The 26,990-nt window shown below is 41.2% G+C and overlaps 1 protein-coding gene across 6 annotated transcripts in view; it reads right to left on the minus strand.

Annotated features, from left to right (window-relative positions):
- celf3a (cugbp, Elav-like family member 3a) overlaps positions 1-26,990 on the minus strand; it is a 32,816-nt gene that overhangs the window by 2,244 nt on the left and 3,582 nt on the right. The window contains exons 2-12 of one of the 6 annotated variants that reach the window (XR_003270961.1): positions 14,114-14,162; positions 10,904-11,032; positions 9,327-9,406; positions 7,609-7,752; positions 4,577-4,721; positions 3,579-3,728; positions 3,362-3,421; positions 2,750-2,854; positions 1,808-1,951; positions 1,576-1,708; positions 955-1,100 (exon numbers count right to left, since the gene is read on the minus strand). Coding sequence is in view for 1 of the 6 variants with exons in the window: in XM_026155832.1 (XP_026011617.1) it covers positions 1,581-1,708; positions 1,808-1,951; positions 2,750-2,854; positions 3,362-3,421; positions 3,579-3,728; positions 4,577-4,721; positions 7,609-7,752; positions 9,327-9,406; positions 10,904-11,032; positions 14,114-14,162 (1,134 nt within the window). In the remaining 5 variants the exon portion in view is untranslated. Of the gene's footprint in view, positions 1-954; positions 1,709-1,807; positions 1,952-2,749; positions 2,855-3,361; positions 3,422-3,578; positions 3,729-4,576; positions 4,722-7,608; positions 7,753-9,326; positions 9,407-10,903; positions 11,033-14,113; positions 14,163-26,990 lie in introns of all 6 variants that reach the window. The other 5 variants (XR_003270960.1, XR_003270963.1, XR_003270962.1 and 2 more) reach the window with 5 other exon arrangements.

Raw genomic sequence — 26,990 nt, forward strand, 5'->3', positions numbered from 1 at the left:
ATTAAAGGCCATGTCCTAAATTTGGGGAGAGGGGCGGCCGTCATTGTGTGGTAGATTGTTTTGGCCTTGCATTCATTAGCCACCCTGCTCCTCAGATTTAGGGAGCACATCTTAAAAATACACATTAGGCCAACACAGAGTGGTAATAAAAATGCTTCCAGAGAGCAATTTTAAATTAGCACAGCAGGAGATGAAAGATGTGCAAAAGTGCACAAGGAAGTGACCTTGAAGAGCAGGTTGGCCATATTTTATCTAGGTATGGTTTGTGATTCATAAGCTTTATGATTGCACCTCGTACAACACTGTGTTCATCTCACACACGATCAGTCAGTCGTACATAAATACTCTGCTGTCAACCATATACAGGGGCACGTATATATTTTCTTTCAGCCTCACAAAAAAATAAAATAAACATGGACAAAGTTCAGGCACAAAGTCACATGGAATTGAATCACGACAAAACGAAAACCTCGCACTCACCGAAAACTACCACACCATCCAATTAAACAGAAGGGATATGTAAGAATGATAATCATGACAGACGACAAAAATGAAACCAATCAAAACCAAAGAGATGTCCGGGAGAGGTCTCGTGTATCCATATTTGATGGTCAACCAGCTAATTTAGCTCTTAGCACTGAAGCTTTTAGAGGACTTTAAAGGCAAACAGCATGTCATGATAATCAGTTGCTTACAGATGCTGAGGTAATTGACGATTACTGATCAGTGTTTGCAAGGATTAAAACCAGGATAAAATAATAAAAGAGGAAACTCACAGCACACCAAACACAGTTCATGGTCGCCACAGTAACCCGCCATGCAGTTGAGCATGGTGAATCAAGGCAACGGCCCAAACCCCCCCCCCAAAAAAGAAATAAAAAACCAAACTGCTAATGGCAACCATCACAGGCAATATCGCCACAGCAACCAACCAACACAGGCCAATTAACTTACAACGCAGTGAGAAGGAAGGGGAGGTAGTAGGTTTTAGAGGTTGCTAGGCAACTGTACCCATAGCGACGCACGTCTTCACCATATATGTATGGACGGGACAGTCTTGAGAGTGGTGTGGCGTTTTTTTGTTTGTTTGTTTTTTCTCTCTTTCTCTCAGGAAAAATGGCACATATGGCACAGCACAAAAACAATAAAATGAAAGTAAAAAGAAAAAAATTAATGAGGGACAGCAGTAGGCATTCAACCCTGTGACAGAACACTGGTTAGACAACATTTGAACCCATTAAAAAAAAACAACTAAATAAATAAAATAAAATAAAATCTACTTCTCAATACAGAGTGAGCAAAAAAAACAGAACAAGCCACTTTTACACAACAAAAGGTATCTTCTGATCCTGTTAAAGACTGATGGTATTCTTAGTGCTTTCACCTCATTAAAGTTAATCTACTGTAGGGTTATTGACTTCTTTGGTTCCACATGAAAGACAGCCATTTACCCCCCAATTACATCCACTCTGTCTCCTTAGCTTTCACACACAGTTCCAGCTGTCTATCAATCCCTCCCTTGAGCTTCCTCCTCCCCAAAAAACTCCTCAAATGTGTCGATATATAGAAACTCACCTCCTTCAGTAAGGCCTGTTGGCATCCTTGGGCCTCTTAAGCTGCACTTTCAGTCTCTTCATGCCAATCTGGAAGCCGTTCATTGCCTGGATGGCAGTCTGGGCGCTGGATGGGTTGTCAAAACTCACAAACCCTAAGAAGAAAAAAGAAATAAAAGGCAGTGTTATATCACAGCAGCATTTCTTTCTGTGCAGGAAAGAAAGAGACACCTGTGACCGTCAAAGTGACTCACCAAAGCATTTACTCTGATTGGTGGCACGGTCGACGAAGACCTTTGCAGAGATGACGTTTCCAAAGGGCAAGAACATCTGCAGTATCTCAGAGTCAGTGAACTCCTGTGGCAGGTGGTAGATGAAGATGTTACAGCCCTCGGGACCTGTACACAAAGACAGGGCAGCCATAGAGATGCACACAGGTTAAGCGGTCAGTGAAAATGGCAGTTTTTTTCCTCTGTTTTCATATAATTCTGTGCCAAACTACCTCCAGCTACACAGACTTTGTCTGCAATGTTTATCTCATCCTTTTTTGTGTGCATATTAAAACATACAGATTTAAGGAGCGGTCTTTACAAATCTGATTTTTTGCTGCAACACACCAATGTGCTTTTAAAGTTTATTATATATCATTATTTTATATAATAATTTCCCCAATGAGCCTGTGTGAACCGTACCACATAAAGGTTGCCTGATGAGTCTTGATTTCTGCTCTAACTTTCAGTTGGTAGGTTTCCAGTGTACCCATCTTCTAATGGTTGCATCCAGCAGGATCACACACTAGTTATAAAGCTCAAATTATAAAATGGGTGGAGTTCAGTGCACTCAAATGACCTGCCAGATCCCAGTTCAATAGAGTGCGTCTGGGATGAGAGACTCATCATGGATGTAGAGCTGACAAATCTGCAACTGTGTGATGCTATAATGAAACAAATTTGAGGAATATTTTCTAGCACCTTGCTGATTGTATCAAATGAAGAATTAAGGTAGCTTTGAAGGGTAAACATGGTCCAAGCCATTATTAGCAAGGTGTACCTAACAAAGTGGCCGGTTTAAATGGCTGATAACATTTTGTCAACATTTCCCTAAACAGCAGAACATTTTGGTGGTTTTCTGTGATGTAAAGCTTGTTTGATTTGTGGTAAATTAGCCAAACATGTAAAACCCCATTTTGAGTTTACCTTCTCTTTGCTGCAGCTGCTGCGGCTGCTGAGGTTGCTGGGCCACCAGCGTGGGCTGGTGAGGGAACGGCTGTCCCACCAGGCCATAGGCAGCAGGGTAGGTGGCTGATGGAGAGGAGGAACAGGTGAGCCGAGAGCGGTGGCGATGCAAGCAGAACACTGCACACTAATCATTTTTCACTTAAAACATCTGACAGAGCTGCATCCCCACCTACAGGTTTGCTAAAACTGGGCTATGTTTTGCATAAAGTTTGTGATGTGTGACTCACTTTATATTGCTGGAGGTTATTTACACTTTGTAATATATGTGCATGTGTTGACTTTGAATGAGAGTTTCTTCTTTGCACATGCAGCAGTTCTGACATCCAAAAGGTACTGCAGCTGCATTTGATTGTAAGTTTGCAATTTGCATTCGTAACCTGAAAAGGTTCTTACTTAAATCTAAATCTACTAAATAGAGTCCAACGTCACTTAAAGTTTGTAATTGTCCCTGTTCTAACACAAAACAAGGACTTCTCTACCACAAATACATTTCTAGAAATGCATGGTTATTTATTAAGAATTTATTAAGTTATATTGGACATGCGTGCCACTGTAAATCCTGATTCTCACCTGTATAGTGCTGCATGCCTGTATAAGCTTGCTGCAGGGGGTCCAGCACAGGACTCTGAGCTGTAACACAGTCAACATGTGGTTAACAACTTACAGCATAGTAAAAAAAAAAAGTCATGAATGTTATTTGATATATTTAATGTTATATGAATGCTACACAAGAGGTTTGTGAATCTGAGGATACAGCTATAATCTGTGTAGGATGCGATGCCTGTACCTTGATAGGCATGGACCCCGTTAGTGTACAGGGTTTCTGTAGCTGGCTGGCCGTTGGGTGGTGCTGGCACAGAGGGGTAGCTGTTCACTGCGATTGGTGGAGGCAGAGCAGGAACGGGTGTAGCTGTGATGGAGGGTGGAGTGCTGGTACCTGCAGATGATTTCAAAGTAACAGCAATACTCTGTCAGTGCGCCCCAGGGTGGCTGTGGCTACAATGTAGCTTGCCATCACTAGTGTGTGGATGACTGGATATGTAAAGCGCTTTGGGGTCCTTAGGGACTAGTAAGGCGCTATATAAATACAGGCCATTTACCATTTTTATTTTTATTTTCTTTTCTTAGAATTTGCACTTTTTGCACAGTTTAAACATTTGATACATTTCATTTGTTCTACTCTAAATAAAATATGAGTTTATGAGATTTGAAAGTGGATTTGCGGTTACTGTGCATGAAAGATCTCTATTGTTTCAGTGGGTGAGAGGAGGGTGGTGATGTCACGTACTTTCACGCACCAATAGAAACCTCTGACGCAAATGTAATGACAGCTGTTTGACTGATTAGTTACTTTCAATCAAATTTGAGGTTTTGTATCATCGTTACATAGAAACGATCCTTTAAACAGAGTGAACCGTAGCCAGCAGACTGTTACCAGTTTTCAGAAGTCTTAAATAAACCACGCAGCAACTTTAAGGGTTGAAAATTTTGAATCTAACGACCACTTAAGGTTGGCTTCAAAAGCAGGTGAATTGCTCGCTTATCCTGGCAATTTCCACCTTTATTTAAATATACAGTTTATATATAAACTGTATAAGTAAGTGAAATACATCTCCTACTCCTATTTTACCTTAAAAAGTAAGAGTTAACTTTGAGACAGAATGAAAAAAAATACAGAATAGATGTGTGTAATTTTGTCCTCTCTGGTCCACCTCTCCTTGTATATCCGCCCTCATACTTCAGGCAGAAATCTAATCAAGGCCAGACATCTCTGCCTCTCATTACCTGAGGACGGGGTGATGGATGCAATCGGCGTGGCAATGATGCTGCTGGGGTTGAGGGCAGCGAGCTGCTGCATCTGAACTGCAGCCACGGTGGCAACAGGAGAGAGGTAGGCCGACTGCGCCACCAAGGCCTGCTGCTGCATCAGCTGGAGGACAGAGAGAGAGATGCTGTGATGGATTGAGGAGCAGGAGTCGGCAAAACTGACATTTAGAGTAAGTTCGGAGTCCGTGTTTCGGTGTGCAGAGGCCATTAGTGTGTATTCTCAGACTTGTAAAGTACAGAAACACCAGCAGACTTTTAAAGCATGAAGACGCTGTGCAGAGGCTCGTCATCAGACATTTAGTGAGCGATTTGTGCAGATTAGAAATGACTCACGTTGTTCAGATTTCCCTCATCAACGTGCTCCAATAATGAGATTCAGTCACTAAAATTGATGTGTTTAATATTACTGTGACATCTCCAGACCCGAGCCTCAATAAGAAAACAATAAGCAATATTTGATGATTGATGATGTATATTTTTTTTCTCCTGTTTTTCACTATTATTAACATTTGACTGTTATTATTGTTATTAATATTGACATCAATCTAAATTACACAGACATTTATTTTCATTTACTGCGAAGCAAAATGTTCAACATTTCATCTCGTGGACTTCTGCAGAATGACAGAGGGCAGAGGTCACCAAATTAACAATCAATTATATTTATCAGATGAAATGAATAAGCAGTAATAGGCCCATAACTCTTCTTTTCCTGAAGTGTTTGTATTATTTTCAAATTAACTGACATTACCAACTACATCAGCTTGGCAAAAGGCTTGTTTATTGCCCTGTACACTTGTCTATATGAGAGTAAAATAACATGTTTTACTGCTTTTAATAGATGCATCTGCAACATCGGTCACTTTTATTTAGTGAATTGAAAAACGAGTTATAATGGGGACTCCAATTTGCCCCGTAGGCCTTACGTTGAAAAACTACACGCTCAACTCAGCAATCTAATATTTTTAATTCAATTCCATTCAATTTTATTTATAAAGCACCAAATCACAACAACACTCGCCTCAAGCTGTTTTATATTGTAAGGTAAAGACCCTACAAGAACACAAAGAGCCTGTAATAACATTTTTAACAGTAGACACATATTTGTTGTTTTCTGTATTCTTTTATTCCAACTGTCGGCTCTATATGATGTCAAAAAAGGTTATAGCAATCTTGAAAAGCAAAAAAGTTCCTGCTGCCCCAAATCATGTGATCACATGGGCAGTCAACCTGACTGAAATAAAAGATTCAAAGATCAGAGTTAACACTGTTTATGCAAGAGAAAGGATAAATGGAGAGGCAGCACAAAGCTGCTGTAATAAACTCCAGGAATTAAAATGTGAAGATGGAAATGAGTATAATAGGTTCTCTTTGACTTATTTATTTTAAATGATGATAATTATTATCTCCATTACTTATTTATCTAACTAATTTACCTAATAAATGGATCTCATTGGTGAGACTAAGTCAGACCAGCCTCCAATAGCTTTGGGGGATCCCAAGGGACTAGAAGGGGGACAGATGGGGGACTGATGGGGGTTGTTCCAGAGTCTAGTGACCTCCCATGTGATGGCTTGAGTCAACAGTCTTACTTTAAAGGACGCAGAAATAAATAAGTGCTGTAGAGGGGGAAGAAAATATACTATAACGTTCCCAAGTATCAGTGCTCTGACCCATCCTGACTCCACCAGCAGTCATTGAGAACAAAAAAAGAGAAAAGAAAATTCCCTGTTCTTACTTAAATCCCTTTGTTTCTTCCTTTTCTCTCTTGTTTTTGTTGTTTTATGTTTCCCTTTAATAAAACAGAAAACATGAATCTATATGTTTGAAGGGTACATCTAAGCACCGCAGAGCACTCTGCCTAGTGACCTCACTCATCGGGAAAAATCGCTTCCTGATGGTTATAATCCCTCATTACGATCAAATCATGGGAATAATTAGTCTTTAGTTCACGTTGTGTGCTCTTCACCTTAGCTGTAATAAGGATTCATATTGACAAGACTTTATCAATACCCAGCGGCATTATTGATTCTTCTTATAGGTCAGATTCCTTATCGATTCCCTTCCTGATTCCTATTCGGTTTCCTGTGTGGGAAGACTGTGGCAGCATCGAGAGAGCTGCTTTATTATCTCTGAGTCTGAACACCGTGTAGAAACAGAAGGCGCGCATCTGACTCAGTCGTGCAAAAGCCACGAGTCTGACGTCACAGTTTTGCAACATGCAACTGTTAGAAATACGTGCCAGCCCCGATAAGAGAAACTGACAAGCTTGGAATCAAAACACATTCAGTGGATTGGATCATTTCTTCATTCACATCTCTGAGCTGTAAACAAAGAATTTTATTGAACCCCGCCTTCGTTTTTGTCTAGCTTGGAGCTTTACCTGCAGTTTCTCTAAATTACCCTTCCATTGAGCATTTTTTAAAATTTTGTTTTTATGTGACCTTTTTTCTTACTAAATTACAAACACATCAATCATGAGTAAAAGTCTCGAGAGGCCTCGTTAAACATCATAATCTGAACAACTGTAAATGAGGCAAATCTGAAACCATTTGCAGTAAATGGTCAATTAGCGACGATGACTTTATATTGTTATTTGAGATTTTTTTCCCCTCCCAATTATAATCATCTTAATATCATATGAGACATCTCTTTTGGATTGAAATTCTGAGTATAAAATGCTTGAATAGAACATTACAACTCGAGCGTCTCTCGAGTAGCTTTTTCTTTTATGTTTTTTTTGGGGGATTAAAGGATGGTTTCTGTGCCTATATCTTCCATCGCACTAAAATAGCTCAAAGATGATGATGAGAAAGCCAGATAGAGAAAACAAAGTGCAGAGGATAGAGCATTAAAAGAAATTGCACAAAAACAGTTCACTTTTGATATTTTGGGATCAGAATAAATATTTTCAGCAACATGTTGTAGTGCTCTCATGACAGATAGTGTGTGTTTTGGGTGAGATGTGTATGTCTGCGGGTCTTCCTCACGGCCTGCGTGTAGGCGTTGTAGGCCCCGAGGTGCAGGGTCATGGGGCTGATGACTCCAAGCTGGGAGGCCACCTGCTGCATCCGTCTGAGCCCTCGCTCTTTCTCAGAATCTGCAAACTTTACCACCAAGCTGGACGAGGCGCCCTGCGGAGGAAAAGGCAGAAAAATCAAAACTCCATCTGTCCGATGCTTTTAGCATCAACGCTCAACATCAGCAAGAGGTTAAAACACGCACAGTGGAAAGATTACCACTGTTACCACCACTACTCTGAGCATTTCTTACTGCATCCTAACAAAACTGGTTAGAATCCAATATTTTTACCTTACACATGCATTTTCCACAATGAATGCATCACTCAAAGACTCAGCGTAGTGTCTAGAGGGATGTTTGTGGAGCTCAAGGCTAATGACACTGACAAAAGCGGTTTGTGCCATCATCAAATAAGATTGGAGGTTAGAGCTAAGTGAACATTTTAATCTGAAAAATAGATCTCTGAAAACACAAGATCGGAAATGATTGATTCGAGTAAAACTGCAAAAGGCTGCAAGGTAAACTTAGAAAACAAACAAACAAAATAAAACAAAAACATTTATCAGTCCACAGTTTGACAAACCGATGACTCAGGCCTGCGGGTGCACAGCTAAATGACTCCAAAGGAAAAACCCAGAGTAGTCACTGAAGTAAAAAAAAAAAGAAGCCCAAAATAAGAAACTGATGGCTTAAATGAGTCACTGGAGCTGTTTAACTTCTATGTTCATTTCCCATTCTCCCTCACAGTGCATGGCTGCATGGAGCATTACACAGAGAAAGCTGCTGCCTCCCCCCCCAACCCATCCAAAAAACCCAACCCCATGGCTCCATGACTGGAGTTTGCCACTTAGAAACTCGAAAATGTTATTGTGGACTAACAAAGAAAACTTTGAAATGTTTCTGAAGAGCAGCCAGCGCTACTTATGTCCTAAAGAGAGGATAATGAATACCAGTGAAGAGATGGGAAACCTGACAGCTCGCCATCACCGAGGGGGAAATAGAAATCCCATGTTTATTAAAGCCTCTCACACGATGGTGCCTAGGTGACCGTCCAGCTAAAAGTTTTGCGATGCAGCAGAATGATGATAACAATCATCAAATTAGATCCTCTACAGATTCAAATAAAGGTAAAACACTCCTTGGAGTGACTGAGTTGGAGCTGAGACCGTACTCTAAATGAGTGAAATGACCTTTTTTATGCTTAAACTTAAACTGCCTGAGAGAGCATAGAGACCCAGAAAAGGTCTGAAAAATAATTGCTTGGATGTGTTGGATGGATGTGTTTAATAAAGGCTTACGTTCGTATTATTATTAGCTTAAAGTGTCCTGATTTAGACGAGCACATTTTATGATCCATTACTGACGTAAACGAAATAAACAAATAGGTTTTTATTTTAATTTTGATGCCCTACATCAAGCCACACTGCAGTAAGACCTCCAGAGATAAATCATGACCGCATTTTACAAAGAGTGTGTCCTCTATTGTGTGTGAGTGTGTGTGGAGGAGGGGGACAGAAAGGAGAAGTGGTGACCATTAGCTGAGTCACCCTGTGAGTCTCTAAATGACTGGGTTTGGAGCATCTGAGTGCGTCTGCTGGGTTCATTTGAATTTGTGTAACCATGCTGCATGTGCAGCATGAGTGTGCTTGTGTATGTGTGTCAGAAAGAGTGTATTTTGTGGACTTACAGGTAGAGTACGACTTCCGTGAAGAGCGTTGATGGCGGCCTGGGCCTCTGCGTTGCTCTGGAACTTTACAAATGCACACCCTACATGAAATGACACATCATTAAGCACAGCCCCTCTCTCACACATACACACACTTACACACACTATAACAAAAACGCTTCCCTTTAAATATACATTAGAAGCCATCTTGCATCTAGCATTTCATCTGTTACCGTGGCACCATTAAGCATGGTCCACAGAACATTCATTGCTTCATCAATCACAGCCCGTAAACCACCAAACGCATCATTAGCTATGACCAATAAAACCTACTGCACTATTAGTCGTGCCTCGTGCAGCAAACGCAGAAAAGTCAAACCTCTGTGTTTGAACTGTCGCGGACTTTGATTTACATGGAAAATATCATTAGCATTGTTGTTACTGACAATAGTCATTTATACGGTGGAGTTGCAACATGCTGCGAGCTTTATTCTTCGGATTTAAATACAAACGGTAAAACAAAGTCAGTCCACACTTCTACAGTCGTGACCGGGAATCTGGCTGCAACCAGTGGCTTTAAAGGATGCTCGACTAAAGGCTGCTTTTGTAAATTGTGGAGGGCATAGCTTAGCAAAATCATCTTAGTGCTGATGATTTTATTCAGTGGGACAAATATGAATTATTGCTAAGGTTTTTAAGTAGCTAAGCCATCGGGGGTAATAGAAATAAGATATGACATGGCTAATTGCATCCATTTAAGCAATATTTAAGTATTTAAATGTTTAAACGATGAGGTTTCAGACTATTTAGAGTAGAGTAGTAGAGTTTGTGGACAGGGGAGGACCAGCAGGGAGTTTAAAAGTAAACACAGTCAAAATTCATATTTGTAGCTCTTTAAATGTGAGGGGAGAACAGTTTTTACCTAATGAACATAGATGGATGAATGTTTTGCTGCTAATGTGTTGTTTCTGTGAATAATACTGTATCTTTCTGTAATACGTCTGGCGTTTATCAACTAAACAAAGTCCAGGAAGTCTCGCTAGATATTAAATGATGCAGTGACAACCATGGAGACAAAGAGTGGTATAATAAAAGCAGAATAACATGTAGCCATTGCTCACCATAATTTTATATTTAGTAAGACTTCCTAGACTTTATAGTTCCACCTGTTTAGCTGAGGAGCACCGGTCAGCCATCAGAGCTTTGCATAGGTTGTCTGTTATCTTCACCAAGGATGTAATGTGCATGGTTGCATTAGTTTGCCTGTTTGTTTGCTTGTTATAAGGATTAATCTAAAAATATGCGCAGATTTGCATGAATATTTTACCAGAGGCAATCCTCAGCTGGACTATGAAGTAATTGACTTTGGAAGTTAGTTCAGGAGTTTCTGAAAGGACTCTTGAGTACTGTGATGCAGGACATTTTCTGTCATATTTTCAAATATGCTGCTCAAATGTGAAAAGAATAAAATAACAATGCTTCCAAGAAAAAAAAACGAATCCAGATTTAGATATCGTTCTGGGACTGTGCATGTTGTGGAGGGAATGTTCAGCCTTGATGTTGGATGTGTTTCACATGGCATGATTTCACATTATTACCTTTGCTGGTACCGTCAGGCCCGCGGAGCACCGTGCACTCCTCTATGCTGCCGAATGGCTCGAACATTTTCCTCACATCGGTGTCCGTCTGCTGCTTTCCCAGCATGCCCACAAACAGCTTCCTGTCTTCTAAGGGGAAGGAGATTACCAGGATGGGAGGGAGAAAGGAGAGTAATGTGTGGTAATGTGAGTGAGATTAAAGACGGGGGGAGAAAGAGATGTATTTGTGAGAAAGGTAATGCAAGTGAAAGCGTGCGGGGAGGGGTGGAGAGGGTGGAGGTAGGGGGGAGAAGCACCATGTCACTGTACATGCACGAATAACAGAAAATGACAACAGGGTGACAAGCAGTTGCAAAGAGGGCTGGACGTTAGCCTGCTGTACTTCGGAGCACCACCAGAGTGCAGTAACATGAACGGCACAACAAACAGCATCTGGCGGTGACTCAAATGTTTGTCACCCTCTGTGTGGTCAGAGAAGCTGCTCCGTCTGTCCCTGTCTGTGAAGGATCAGACCAGCGATTCTGCATGTTTGAGCCCATTCACTACAAATTGCGCGCGCCTTACATTCCTGCAGATTACTCTCAGAAAGAACAACCGAGTGATATATGTTTTGTTTTATTTTTTTCCCCCCAAAACTGTTCGTGATGCCATTTCTTTCCAATTTATTTCCGTATGATAATCAAATGTCAGAGACTTGAAGCTTGAGATACAATCAGTCACAGCGAACGTGCCATTATCCTTATTGCAAACCTACATACAGCCTAAATGTCAAGAAGATTGCAGACGATAAATGTGGTTTGATTAGAAACACCTGCCTGGGTGGTGTGTTGATGGGGAGGGTTTGGGTATTGGCTGATGAAAAGCACAGAATTTGCTCACTACGCTGTGAGCCAATCAGTTTCAGAAAACGGATAAAAAAATGAAAAAAAAATCACGCGTTTATATATATATATATATAAAAACAGCATATAAACAAATGCCTGCATCTGCATGCTTCTTGTCTTGTGATACTAAAAGGAAACCAAAGGATTTCTATTACTGTTTTGTGAATTTTAAAGAGCTAAAAAAAAAAAATCTAAAGTGTTGATCCTTCAGGCTACTGGCATAGAATCTAAAATCACATGTTCAAAATGTTAAAAACTTGGACTGACTTTTAGGAAAATGGGCCCTTTTCACAGCAGGCGTTTTGATTTGCCACAGTGTGACAGGGAGCCAGCATGCACAATACCAGAACCCTGAAACTGAAGCAGCTAAATGGCATTCAGCCATCATTAATTTTATTATCTACACCTGTGCTTTTCCTACTGTGGCACGTCAAACTCCAGTGAAAACAGGCCTATTAGAGACAGTGGATGCTGCGAGAAAGAGTCTTGGATTATTTCCTGGATGTCGACTCAGATGTGAGAGCTTTTCCAACAGCACAAAAACTGGAGCGTTGCATATTTTAACTTCATTCTTGCAAAAACCTAGCACATGTGATGCAGCGGCTACTGTGTCTGAAGCAAATTTCAAGTTTTAGTTAATATCAGGATCCTTTAAGTCACGTGTGTAGGGTTAGGGGTAACTTTTATTTTAGCCCTAAGCTAAATAGACTTATTTTATTTATTTATCTTTTTTTTTTTTTTACCCTTTATTGTGATAGAACAGTGTAGTGGAGAGAAGACAAGAAACCCAGCATGAAGATGCACAAATGGCCCTGGGGCAGATCTGAACCCAGGCTCTACGTCATCCCCACAGCACATGGGCAGCCCACTCCACCCAGCTAAACCAGTGCCCAGATAGCCATATTTTAAGAAAATAACAGATTACATTACATTTTAAATGCACTCTCACACATTTTGACATGTTTGTTTTTCCTGTTCCTAAATGTTTTATAGGTAGGTATAAAAATGCGTGGACACTGAATAAACCCAAACCAAAATCACCAACCTAACTCAAGCTGGGTGTCTCGATGGAGGGTAAGAGGTTAAGTGATCAGATGCTTATTATACCCTTTGTACTTTTCTTAATTACTAGTTTAAACGTAGTCCTGCAGTCTCTAGTGATTTGGTTATCTTTAAAATTTGCATCTGGATGAAGTCAGATGTGACACATGTGAGAGAGTTTACCAGGTCACCGGCAGCCCATCTGGGCTTAGGGTTTGGTAAACATTACAGTCTAAAAATCAACAAGCAACATCTCTTGGTTTCTGAAAATTCTCCATTCAGATTATGACTAAAAACAAACCCAACCCTAAAGGGAGAGTGAGCTAGTGTTATGCTTTGAAAATCAGCAATGGTAATGTAAAATGATATGAGGTATGAGAGATGAAGTATCTTTAATACCTCCTGTCAAAACCTACCAGTGTTTTCTTTTATGATAGCGTAAGTGGCTGTGTGCAGTGTGTGATGTACAGGTGTAGTTTGACAGCAGCAAAACATCCATCTTGACAGGCAGCTGAGCCGACTACTCAGTCTGAACAATAATCTGCTGAAGGGCTGATAAAATCTGTCATATTTTCAGTGTAGATTGCATCTTTTAGGAAATAAGGGGCCTTTAACATCAGAACTTTAATAAAACATCAGCTCCACTGTGTCCATGGTGACGGTGCATGACACTCTGGGTTATGGCAGCTTGTCTTTGTTTAGTGCGGCTGGAAGAGGCACATTTTTAACCAACACCACAGGACACAAACCATGATCTCCTGGCTGATAAATCTGAAAATTATGGCGCCGCTAACTGCCTCAAACTGTGCCGTTATCTCTGCGTTCGATTTTGCGGTAACCAGTGCAAGGCCACGGTGTCAAAAGACAATTTGTGATTTATGGTGAGGCACAGGAGATCTATCACATATATAACTGTCATATCAGTGCACACCATTTAAACCATCTATCCATTTTTGTAACCACTTATCCTACTAACTATGCAGTGTGAGTGAGCGAAACCCTAAAACAAAGATGTTCAGAATCACCGATTGACCTCAAAAGCATGTCCGTGGGTGAAAACCAGAAAAACGTGCCAATCGTTTACATCTTGCTGTCAACTTACAGTCCCAATCATCGCGCTGCACCGCTGTACTTTCCCTTAACGCATCCTCCACTCAAGCACTTACCTCGTGCAGGTGTTTTAATGTCACTGCAAGACTAACTGACATGTTATCGCTGATATTTCTGGAGGTGTTTATGTTTGAACAGGTGTTGTGTGTCTGGGTTGGGGACAGGTGTCTCTTACCCCCTCTGCTTTCGCTGTCTGCAGGCTTCACTTGGATTGGGCGGTTCATCTGGAAAAAGATGACGTAGTCGGTTTAAATGCAGGTCAGGGCTAATCAACAAAAAGAAAAACGCATTCATTTTAACATGGCAAAAAGCATATAAGCATGGAAATAACTGGCACAAATTGGAGTTTTAATGTGGCAAATGTGCCCCTTGCTGTTATGTAAATGACAAAAGATGATATTCATGTTTGTGTGCTTTATATAACCATTTATGTAAATGCAATTATAACTGTAGTACACATTTGTGCTTGTTTAGATGTTTGCAAATGTGGTCTGTACTCCAGTCGTTTATATTTACACACCAATTTCTCTCCTTTCCTTTTATTGGGCCAACTCGACTCCAACAGGCCACAGCTGACACCGATATGTGTGATATTACATTTGCAGTGTCATACAGTCTCTCTTTCTCGCCCCACCTCCTCTCTCCGAGTCTCTCTCTCAGAATCAGCTCTAATCCTGCCGTCTATCGTTCCCTCTCCCCCTAACACACAAAACCAGGAAAAGCACACACCCACGCGGGATTGGGGAAGTGATAAGATTAAGAACACTCGCCAGCTAATCTGGATTAAAGGAGCACGCAGCATCAGAATAGAGAGAGATTCTGAGCCTGACAGAGGCAGAGACGGATGTCGAGAGGGAGGAATATCAAACAAAAACGCGAAAGAAAAAGCAGGGAACACGCACACACTTTACATTAAGTGACCTTTTTCGCTATTCATAAAAGGCCGCTTCGCCGTCCTCTTCCTGGCTATCCGACTATTCAACCTCCAGACGAAACAGCAGCTTGTCCTTCAAATGTATCAAGCATGAAAAGGACCATTGAAAGAAAGCAAGCAAAATAATGTACAAGGGAGAGCAAAAAGGGAAGAAGAGCGGGATTGGGTTTGATTTGGGAGGGGGGGGGGGGGATGTGCATGCGAAGAGAGGAAGGGTGATGAGTCGAGGTGAGAGCAACAGAGTGACACTCTGTTAACTTTGGCTTAATGAAGGTCTTAATTATGGAGCTGGTGACATTTCAGCCAGTCGCTGATCCTGTGTCACTGATTGATCCACTGTGATCAGTCACCAGGAGACACTATTGATTGGTGTCACGAGGACCCGCATGAACAAACATCTGTGCTGAACCACGAGCTGAAATATCCCCAGCACCTGCTATACAAGGCCCCCGTGTCTTCTCATTCAGAGCAGTCTAATCGAGTGTACCAATTAATAGGATGATGGAGTAGATGGAGGGGAAGGCTCAAAAAACCATCTTCCAATCAGCTAAACAAATGGAGGTCTTGCTCTGGCTGGCAGTGAATAATAATTTTTTAGTTTAAATTTTTTACAATATGCTAAAGAGAAGATATCATCATTCCAACCGAGTCTGCATGCTAAAATTCATGTACTCCGGGTGAAGCTCGACAAATATACCTCACAGTACGTTATCGGCACAGTTTCTTGTTTATACCAGCCAGTTATCAGGCAGGAGAGAGTGCAACAACAGCCTGTGCAAAATAAGTATTACCTTATTTACCACTGTTTTTCTTCGCTGTTGTTGCCCATGCTGTGATTTAATCTGTATTCTTGCTTTATTCTTCACACATACACCTTTCTAAAGAACGCACCATGCTATTAATGGATCTGTACTGTTTTAGTGTGAACTGCCCAGTTACTGAGATATCAGCTTTGGCCTGGTTATTATAAGAATCCACAAACCTTATTGTCAGCAGTTTTATGTTGGAAGCATTTTCTTTTTACTGTCTACATTCACTACATTACAGCCGTAAACTTCATAAAAAGACAAGCATAGCTTTTGTGATGCCACTGTTTGTTTGTTTTTTCAAAAAATCCCTGCTTCAACGTTCTTTTAGACTTTAATAGAGACAAAAATCAAAGTCATGATGATCATCTTGTGTTCAGTAAACAATGAAACTAATGTCTGAGACTATAAACTCATCAGGAAAGCATTTACTGAGTTCATTAATGCACACATCCTGTCAGATGCTAGTATGCTAGCGTGGGCCTCTCAATGTGTCAGTAGTCATCCGTTAGCAGTGGCTATAGCTTGTCAGACTGAGAGAACATCAATGTGTTTGTGCATGTGCATATGGAAAAACTTGTGAAGGAAGGAAAACTGATGGTGGACCAACATGCTAAACAAGGTGCTGCTGCTTGTTTTGTTTTGACTGATCTGAGATCCATCTACATCTACAAGCTTCTGTGATTCTCACTATTATCATCATTATCTTAACATATAACCACCCAAGCCAGTATGTGCAATGTAAGAAACTCCTAATAACTCCTTTGACATGTATTTAAGGAAAATCTTGATGCTGGACAGGGGATGTCAAATCCTGAACAGGTGCAGGCTCCACCAGGATTTTCAGATTAGCATATATAAGAAAATGTTGTTTGACCAGACCAAAGTTTAACCAGCTGTTCTACCAAAACTCCACCTTATTTTTTTTTATTCATAATTTTAATACCCTTGTAGATACTGACAGTCACTCAGTGTCTGAGCTATCAGTTATTGCACGCCACTCAATCATAGCAGGAAGGATTCTTCCACACATTGATACAGACATCTATAGATAGATAACTAAAAATAGAAGCTATTTTGGGGTTAGCTCTCTCTTAAAGCACCTTAAGTCAATGCTATGAATTAATGGCATTAAATTAAGTGGCAAGTTTGATTGACATGTTTGAATGATGCTTATAAAAAGCCGCATGGCCCATATTTCACTGTGGGAAGACAAATAGTGAAGGCCGTGGTGGTGGTGGTGATAAGGAGAAGCACAGCAGATGGCTCAGGAGATTGGAATTAGAATATACAAGAGGAAAAACAGTGAGAAGTGGAGGCCATCAAGGCTGTGCCACTTCAGATCTGCACAGCAACCGGCTGCCGGTCTGATAAAGACCATGCTCACATGGCCATCGTCATGACAACCCCAGAGATGAGAACCCCCACATCAGGTAAACAAGGTTGCCCTGAACAACCTGCAAAAGAGACGGGTGGAAAACAAATGAGGAGGACAAAGGGTGCTTCTAGGTCAAGAGATAGAGGGATTAGATGTGCAGTGGAGGAAGGGAGAAGACGAGCAGGGGGAGGAAAGATGAAAGAATAAAAAAAAGAAAAAAGAAAAAGGGATGGTAGCGGCTTCGTTCGTGCCTGTTGAATGTTGGCGCTGCCTCGAGAGCAGATGCAGAAGCAGGGAGAAAAATATCTCCGTCTAAACCTCAACCACTAACACACACTTTACAGTAATTTGCTCTCTCCCCTCCTCCTCCTGTTGCTCCCCTCCCCTCCCCTTTCTCTCTTAGGCTTGTTTACAAAAACGGTCCCATACTGTGCACAGACAACACGCATTCAAACCTGCCTGATCAACAGCCCATTTCACCACTGTGTGTTTTTGCTATTGGATTTTTCTTGCTCCCCCTGCGCTCCATGTCCAAACACGCCATGCAGATATTATATATACAGTCATCCAAACAATGCTCCGTCGGCTCCTGACGGTCACAGTGACGCGAGCGCACATCTACACATACTTAATCTTTTCTTTCTGTGATGCCGCGGGGGATTTCACGAGCATTATGAAATATTAAATCCACAGATTATCCAATCAAATAACAGCTCGACCCCTTCGCCATAATGCATGACCCCCCCCCCTCTCCATGCCATCAAAGTTCATACACTGCAACAACAAGCCCAGAGAATCTATATCGTCAAACTGATTTAACAATTTGGACTAAATCTGCCAATGTATATTCAGCATCATGATTGCATTTAGGAGTATCTACATTTAATAGCTTTAACCCATTAAAAGAAATAGGTAATACAGACATTGCAAGGGCAGAGAATTTAGCTGGGACTGGAGGGACGTGTCCCCAGCAGTGATTTGGGTAATTTATTTTAAATATTGTGGCGAGCAGAGACGCACTATGATAGACATCAGCGAGACTGATTGAATTTCCCTTTTCAGCTACTTATTTTATTATTTTGGGGGCATTTTGATTTTATTACAAAATGACAAAAGAGAGAACAGAGAAATGTGCTCAGGAAGCAGCTCTCTCTTTGATCTTTAACAAAGCACAGAGCATCACACTGAATCTAAGTGGTCTCATCCCAGGGCATCAAATACTGCCGTGCTGTCAGATGGTGCTGGAGTCACATAGATATGCACAAGGTATGCTTTGGGATCAATCCCATGACGCACTGACGGCTATAATGGATGCCAAGCATCTCTGCATCCAGAAGTTTGTTACCTTGGAGACTATCTCTTGCTTCAGATTTTGTGTTTTTAACTAGATTTAACTTCTTTTTAAAACTCACCAATTAGTTTTGATTTCTCTCGCTTTTTACTTTCACTTTTACTCTGTGATTAAATATCGATAAGAAAAGAAAATCCTTGGTTATGTTTAGAATGAGGTTGGTATTTAGGTTAAATATGTCCTTTCACACCATTAACCCTGCAATTGGAAACAAGAGGCTTACCCAATGTGTTTAAATGTGATGCCAGGCTGTAATGTACAAGCTGGGAGCACCAAAGCCAAAGGCTACAAAGTGAGTATCTTGACAAGATGTATTTAAAGTCTTGGACATGAAAACAAGCTGACTGAACACACCTACACTATATGGAAAACAGAATTAGAGCACAACAGCTAATTTTTTCATTTAGATGTTTTCAGTCCCATGACCACAGGTGTGGTCAAGCACATAGCAACGCAGTCGGCTTTTTCGAACATTTGTAAAATAATGTGAGCATGATGCTGTAATAGGATGCCACCATAGCGACAAGTCAGTTTGTGAAATTTCTTCCGTTCTAGATATTCCATAAATGGTATTATTGGCAAGTGAAAGTAACAAAAGTCACAACAACTCGGCCACAAAGTTGCAGACCATGTAAATTACAGAGCTTGGTCGCTGAATGTTGAGGTGCACAGTGCGTAAAAGTCACCAACTGCTGAGCGCCAAACCTCCGCTGGCATTAACATCAGCACCGAATCTATGTGCCATAAGCTTCATGGCATGGGCTTCCATGGTGCTCCTGTGAGTGTAATGCATAGGTGCGTTTGTCCATAGTGTATCTGTCCTAGAACAGGGATTATCATCAGCACAGCACTCAGAGTCACAGTGCCCCACATAAAATAAAAAATGCTAAAATAAAAATGTTTAGAGCTATGCAGTCTTATTAATAAGGTTTTATTTATCCAGGGAAGGCTAACTATACATGAAAAAAAATTGTCAGACCAAAATCGCAGCTGTTAGTTTAAAAAAAAAACCCAGAAGTGCTTGTTTATCATTGCATATTTTACTTTCTGACTAATGTGCTTAAACACAATCTATGCAAATCAAGTTTACTTAACTCTCTTCCAAGCAAATGGAGACATTTTAAGCACAAGGATATTTCTCAGACTTTGCACAACAGTCCTTGTGCTTAAAATGTCTCCATTCCCTTGGAAGGATGTTAAGCACAAACAGATTCACAACCTTAATAAAACACACAAGGCTCACCTGTTGTAAATACAAGACTGAATAAATGGCTTTTATTCTCTAAAAGGGCTCAAACTAAGTAGCCTGGTGTATTTAGGTGTATTTAACACCCTCCGCAATCTTTTATTTAACAGTGTACAGATTGAGGAGTGGCCATCGCCACCGTGGAAATGCATTTTCATGTGCTACAGCAAGGCAAATGTGTTTTAGATAGAGTAAAGCATACTGATGATGACATTTTTCTCGCCTTACTATTATGACCTGCAGAGCTGATGATAATCTGTCTATATAGTAGGCTGCTACTGCTGTGTGAGTGGTGGGGAGGGGGCCACATTTCTGCTGCCTGTTTTCTCTCCAATTTCAATACATTCTGCTTGTACGCCCGAAAAAGCTGCCACTCTGAATGGTAAATATATCAGCGGAGACCGTCACCCCGCTCTTTCAAGAACATTTACAACAGGGAGGCAGAGCTGGAGGGGAAGAGGAAGGGGGAGGAAGAGGGAGGGGAGGTGTAGCTGGGTGGGGCGGGAGGGGGGGGGGGGCACAAAGACAATTTTCCATCTTCGCCTCCCCTCCGCTCCATCACACAGCGCTGGTCATTGCATCGTGCTGGTCGCCTAGCAACCTGGCATCCCTCGTCCCAGCCGTCTCCAGGCAACCAGACCTGCGACCGTAATCAACCTGCCACCTCCCACCTCCCCGCACCGCCTCCTCCTCCTCTCCCCCCGTCTCTGTTCCCTCTCCTGTCTCTGCTGCTTTTTGCTCCCTCGGTTCTCCATCCACCTCCTCTCTATCGTTGCAAATGCACTTACGCTGAGACGCACTTGTGAATTCACCCCGTGGGGAGAAGAAGAAACACAGGTGGAAATTGGTATATTAACAGGCATAAAAAAAAATAAAAAAAATAAATAAATACATAAATAAAATAAAGGAACAGAAAAGGGAGATTGCAGTTGATCACACAAAGAGTTGGAACAAAGCGGCACACAAAAGCAGAGATGCACAAGTGCGCTCCGTTAGCGTTTGCACACGTGGATGCACACACAGATGCGCACACACATGGGCAGGCAGCCACATAAAGCGGAGAGAAAACTCAACCTTCTCCTGAATTCAGTCAAACACAAAGAGACTGACAGCACTTGTGCAGTTCGATAATATTTAAACAATGTCCCAGTCTTCAGTGTCAAAGCCGCTTCCCAGTGTTGTCTCCGGCTCTTACAGGGTTCACCAGTCTGTCCGGCGCTGACAGTGTCTCGAAGCTGACATTCAGCCGTTTAGCCAGACAGACAACAAAAATCCTTCAAAGTGAAGAAACCGAATATCAAAGAGTAAATTCCTAACAATACTCGAGTTGACTCTCAATTGTTTTGTCTGTTCTGACTGTTAAATATTCATGTCAAGTGTTGTTTGACTCGAATCAGTGGAGCAGAGGGGGAGAAAGAACTGAATCACAGGCAGATTTCTGTGTGTGTGTGTGTGTGTGTGTGTGAGAGAGAGAAAGAGTGCAGATAGAGTCCATGTCCTACTTTTTTCCCTTTTTTTTTTTTTAACTTTAACTGGCACGATTTACACATTTTAACTCCACTACAGTCCATGCATGCTCATTAGATAACCAGTCCTGCACCAAAGTTCAAAGAGCCTAATGAGTTTTGTGGCAACAGCCCTTCTCTGCTTTTGTGTGTGTGTTCGTCTAGCAAACACACACTCCCCAACCCCCCCAAAAAACACACAATTCCTCAGTAACAGATGTCTGTATTTAAGCTGATAAACACACTGCCTCAACGCACCTCCAGCCTTCACCACCCTTACACCACCCACTGTTCATTATGTCAAACTTTCATTCAATCCTTCCTCCCCTCCCCCTACCCTCTATTATTTCTCCCTCCCCGCTCCAACTTCATTTATCCAATTTCTCTCTAATTCACACCCATTTACCACCTCCATAAATCCGATCTGCATTCATCATTACAGTCGCCCCAGAGTGACGTACAGAGGACGAGCCCTTTTTTCCCCCCTCTGTTGTTGTCACTCTGCGCCGCCTGTCCTGCCCAGCCGTGCATTTATATGCATGCATATGTAAATGAATCGACGCGTGAATGCACACTTAACTCCAGATAGATTCATCAAGTGAACGCACTCGCTCCGAGGCGCGCTAATTGCTATCATCATCAGCATCATCCCCACAACTCGCTGGCATCAAGATATAGGTTGCATGTGGAGGCGCGGATTTATCTCCGTATTGTCAGTGGAATAAAAGAGTTATCATGTTCACATCACGGGAGCATGTTTAAGCCTTTAGACTTTCTGTTTTTGTCATATTTTTTTTTAAATGCACATGAAAATGCCAATTTCTGATAAAGTGAAGCTGAAGGGTGGAGGCTGAGCAAGTGTACAAAGCTAACAGGTATACAAGAGATTGTTAACATAACCCTGCAACCCACCATAGCTCGTGTGCATCTACAGTAGGAAGTTTGCTCAAAGATTAAGGGCACAAATTACAGCACTGCGCACTAAAACTTCCTATCTCATATCCTGTGTAAAAAGCCGGAGCTATATTTAGTACGTGCATTTTTTTCAGACTATTGATAAAACCCTTCTGTCTGCTCCGTCTGACTCCTTATGTCTGAGTAAATGTCAAGCTTAGTCAGATGTTCCACCACAAAGAGGGCTCTTTCCTCTCATACGTGCAGCTTAAACGCAAAGAAGGCCTCGCAGCGCAGATTTCCCTCTCATACACGCGGCTGATAGTGAATGAAGAAACCCGAGGAGAGCTCAAAATAAACCCTGCAACTTCCCTCCATCCATCCATCCCTATCTTTGGATGTGTACTCCCCCAGGAAACACGTGCACACGAAAGCAAACAGACAGTTATGCACACTCGGGCACACAAAAGCACGCACCCTTCATTAAACCGTGTAGGTGTGAACACCTGCCCTCCCTTCCCCCAGCTGCACATGCAAATTCACTCCAAGTACACACACGGCTGCTCCCCCCACCCCAAACTTGGGCACAGGCTCTCTATTAGATTTAGATGTTATTCATTTTAGATATTAGATTTAAAATGAACAGCGAGGCATTGTTGCAAATATTACTTTAAGGAAGCATTAAACAGCTTCGTGACTATCCAAATGCATATGATTCTCATTAAATGAAGGAAAAGCTTGACATTTTGCCTTCTTGTTGAGAAAAATCACCACGGCTGTCATATCTATACAGCATTTATAAACTAGATTTTGAAGCTTGTTAGCTTAGCTTGTTAATCCGGCTGTTGAAACAAGATGATGTGATATTCAGAGGCACTGATCGATGCATTTTATTCCCTTTGGAAAGAGATAGATGAAAAGAGCTAAGCTAACTGTTTTTATGCACAATTTCAAACTAACAAGGTTGTTTTTTTCTTTATACAGCACACAGCAGGAAGTAGTCCCCCGTACTCCAAACATGTTTGTACTTCCTGGACAAAACATGCTGGAGGAGAACATTAAAAGATGCCAATGAAGAAGTGCCTTAAACTTGTATTCCATGTGACTGCCATCAGAAGGCGAGATCTGTGGTTGCAAAATGACTTTCTGTCCTATAGAAGTTTTGCACGTGACGTCATGCACACATTACCTAAGAGCTATCTGCCATATTGGATGTGATACAACCACCAATGGTTAATTGGGTGACTTCCTAGAAATTGCTTGCTGTTGCTAGGTAAAACTGGTTGCAAAGATGGTGCTGCGGCAAAAACCCTCCTTGCGATAGTTTTGGTTGTTTGCAAATTGCCACTGTTGATTGTACTTTTGATGGAAATTGCCAACTTGTCTGCAAACACTCACCATGTACTAGCAGAGCGGGCAGAAAACGTTTTTTAAAAAAGGCACCACGCGAAAAAGAAAGAACCTCAAGCTACAGAGTAAAAGTTGTAAAAATAAAAAGACAAGTTTATTTTGAAGGCAAACAATTTACGTTTTCTGTTTTTGCCACACTTCTCACAGTTTTACAACTACTTGGTGAGTAGTTGGAGAGTGTTTGCAGACAACTGGGCATCTTCCATGCAAAGTACAAGCAACTGCAGCAATCTACTACCAACTGGAGCAATTGCAAAGAGGTTTTTGGTGCAGCATCCCCAGATTCACCTCATGACTGGTAGGAACCTCCAGCAAACAGTTAGAGAAAACACATTTTCCCTTGTCAACAACTCAGTGAGTGCAGGGGATCAACCAGTGGTTGCAGTTTTAGCAACTGATTTCTCAGCGATTGCCATCAATCAGCTACCACTCCCCAACCGGTCGAGGAATGCTACATTTTCCCTAATGACCGGTGGTAACCAGAAGTTTGCAGAGCAGTCTCTTGGCCTGTGTGATTCTACATTTTCACATATTCAAAATGGTGCACAAGCTATCATATGATCACTGCGAAACCTCGCAGAAATCTTGACCTCTGCAAAGACTTTCATTGTGAGATTTTGGGCTTAATAGTCACTCATATTTAATAAAAAAAAATGTAATATTGTAAATCTTGGCCATACTATGTTTAAAAAGTAAGAATTATCCATGGTACACATACTGTTTCTCGGTCAGACCTTCCCATCTTGGTGGCATCAATTTTTAAAAAAATTTTTTATTGTGTTTTTTTCATTAGTTTTTTTTAAACCAGACAAAGTCACAGCATCAGTGAAAAGGCTTTTCTTGAGGTACCAAAAAAGGACTTCAGCTAAGCTACGTTAGCCTGCTGCCTGCCTGCAGGTTAATATTTACTGGACAGAAATGAGAGCAGTATTGATCGTCACATTCCTCTTGACAAGAAGACAAATACATCCCAATATGTCAAAATGAATTTTCCTTTAATCTATTGATTATTTTCCTGATTAATCACGCTCTTTACAGCCCATTGTGACATTAACATTATTTTTGTTTTAGACAAAAAGTGGCAAACATATTCAGTTTACTACCACAGAGGCCCAAAAAAACCTGAATCTTTGCTGTTTTTGCCAAAAAAGACATAAAAAAATTAATGCATCGTGAAAATGGTGCTGATTCATTTTCAACTATTTTGATTATTTCAGTTAATTTCAGCTCGACTGACCTTATTTGACATTATTGAGATCTAAGTTCAGTTTTGGAGGCTGCTTTACAAGATGGCTATGATTAATGTGGCATAATGTGGACGTTATTATCTCAGAGTGCCTCACAACAGCTGACCAGACCAGACAAATAGCCTGAGACAGTGCAGAGATAAAGCGATAAGAACAGAGGGGACAAGAGTACAAGATGTCCAAACAGGACAGAATGAGTGCAGCTCAGGAAGCAAATCTTCTTTCTCAAACCTCCATTTTCACACTCTGAGTGAATCTGCTGTTTTTTTCATTTATTTATTTTTTACTCGTGCCCTTTCCCCCCCTCCTCCATTCTCTCGCTTTCTTTCCTCGCTTTCAGATGAATGTGCTTTTGACACTCTTCTTCCACCTCACACTTAGAGACGGACTCTCTCACCTGAAATTAAACACGAGGCCAGGTGCCACTCTGATACAACCATCTGTTCGGCCCTGTTCTTTCTCTCCCCTTTTTCCCCTCTCATTGCTAACAATGAGAGGGGAAAAAATAGTGCAGAGGGAAAAAAGGGCTGTAAGACTGACCCTTTCTTCTCAGAGAGGAAAAATGTATTTTCTTAAAATAAAAAGCAGTCCTGACTGTTAATGAGATCTTTCAGCTTTCTGTACATTCAGGTGTGCTTTCATTTAAGCTCTCAGTCCTATAATTGCTATCATGTTTTTCCTTTTGTATCACCCTGGCCATGAGATGCCAAAGTTAATTATTCTTTGGCAGTGCAGGTGCAATTAGATGACAATTACACCACAGCTGGTGGCAGGGGTGGGAAGCAGATCTTGTCCGTGTGGGCGTGTATGGAGCTAATAAGATGGTTTTCCTCTCGCTCTCTTTTTTTTCCATGGCAAGGAGGGGGAGGGCAGGGAAGGACTGGGAAAACACTTGAGGGTTTAGCTTGTTCCACACGGCTTAGAGGTAAGAGGTTGTGAGGAAAAAGAGCTGCTAGAGTAGCAGAAGGGGGGGGGCTTTATCATGGAGCATTGGGCCCTGCTGATCAGCCTGCGAGAGGTCAGGAAGGTCACGCTACTGTCACACTAACAACAGGATCTCTTTTGTTGCCACGTTAATACCATCCTGCCCCTTCAAACTGTCCCTGCCTGCCATTACAATGATACCCTACTGCTATAGTATTTTCTCCCCCGATAGAAAATGAATGCTTTAAATAATCAAACAGGCATTTATATTTTAAGAACAAAAAATGTGGTTTGAGCTCATAAAAATCTGCTTTTGGATTTCATCTCCTTCTTTTGTAATTTAGACGTAACAAAGACAGCATTTGACCTGTACCCTTAATGATGAGTTCTGACACCTCAGTATATATAAATAAAAATGTGGTTTAACAACCATTAGAATAGTTTCCCTGTTTTTTCAAGGGTAGCTGCACAGGCAGAGACCACCCTTGCAAATGTCTGATCCACACCCAGTCGTTTTGTTCTATTTGCAGTCCTGAAATATAACCGAAATTACTCAGAAAAAGAGCTTCAAGGGATACTCCTGAAGTTGGTCATGTTCATTATACACACCTGGCTTTTTCTTTTGGGTGTTAGCGGGTAAGCTAACATCAGCTAACTCGCTAACGTGTTTGATTTACTAGCTAACCTCGGCTTACATCCTTGCTAACGGTGTTATGCAGAAGGTTAAATAGCAAAATATTTCACATCAGTTTAAATTTTTCATCTTTACGTGAATTGTGGCGTCTTTATTGTTGTCTGTTTGAGTTGCCAATTTGTCGATGTTAGTGATTTATTCACTAAAGCTTTAGGTTAACTTTTGCTAGTATCTAAATACTAGCCTCAATCTTACATGATAGAACCCTGAGCACTTGACACAGAGGTAAGACACTTTAGAGTGAACATCTTTTACATTTTTATACAAATTATTTTTTTAAATATTTTTTTGTATTTAGATTATTCAGCAGGAATAAATATACAGTAAATAAACTGTACCAGATATAGCTAAAACTTACATTTCTTTACATTTTAATTCAATGTTGTACTGGATTTGATGCCATTACCAGTCATTAGACAATCCCTGACTGGTTGGTAAGTAATCAATAGAGGATGCGGGGTAGTAAAAACCCCTACTTGCAATTGTTTTGGACAAGCATACTGCTGCAGTCGCTTGTAGTTTATACGAAAGGCTACGACTTTGTACCAAACGCTTGCTTGAAAAAGTGCAACACGGTGAAAGTTGTACCTCAGTGCTGCTCAGTCAACACATTCACTTTGAATGCAAACAGTCTCAGCTATGGATTGTGTTGCACTTTTCAGT

This window comes from Astatotilapia calliptera, chromosome 22 (genome assembly GCF_900246225.1).
Source record: "Astatotilapia calliptera chromosome 22, fAstCal1.2, whole genome shotgun sequence".
Taxonomy (NCBI): domain Eukaryota; kingdom Metazoa; phylum Chordata; class Actinopteri; order Cichliformes; family Cichlidae; genus Astatotilapia; species Astatotilapia calliptera.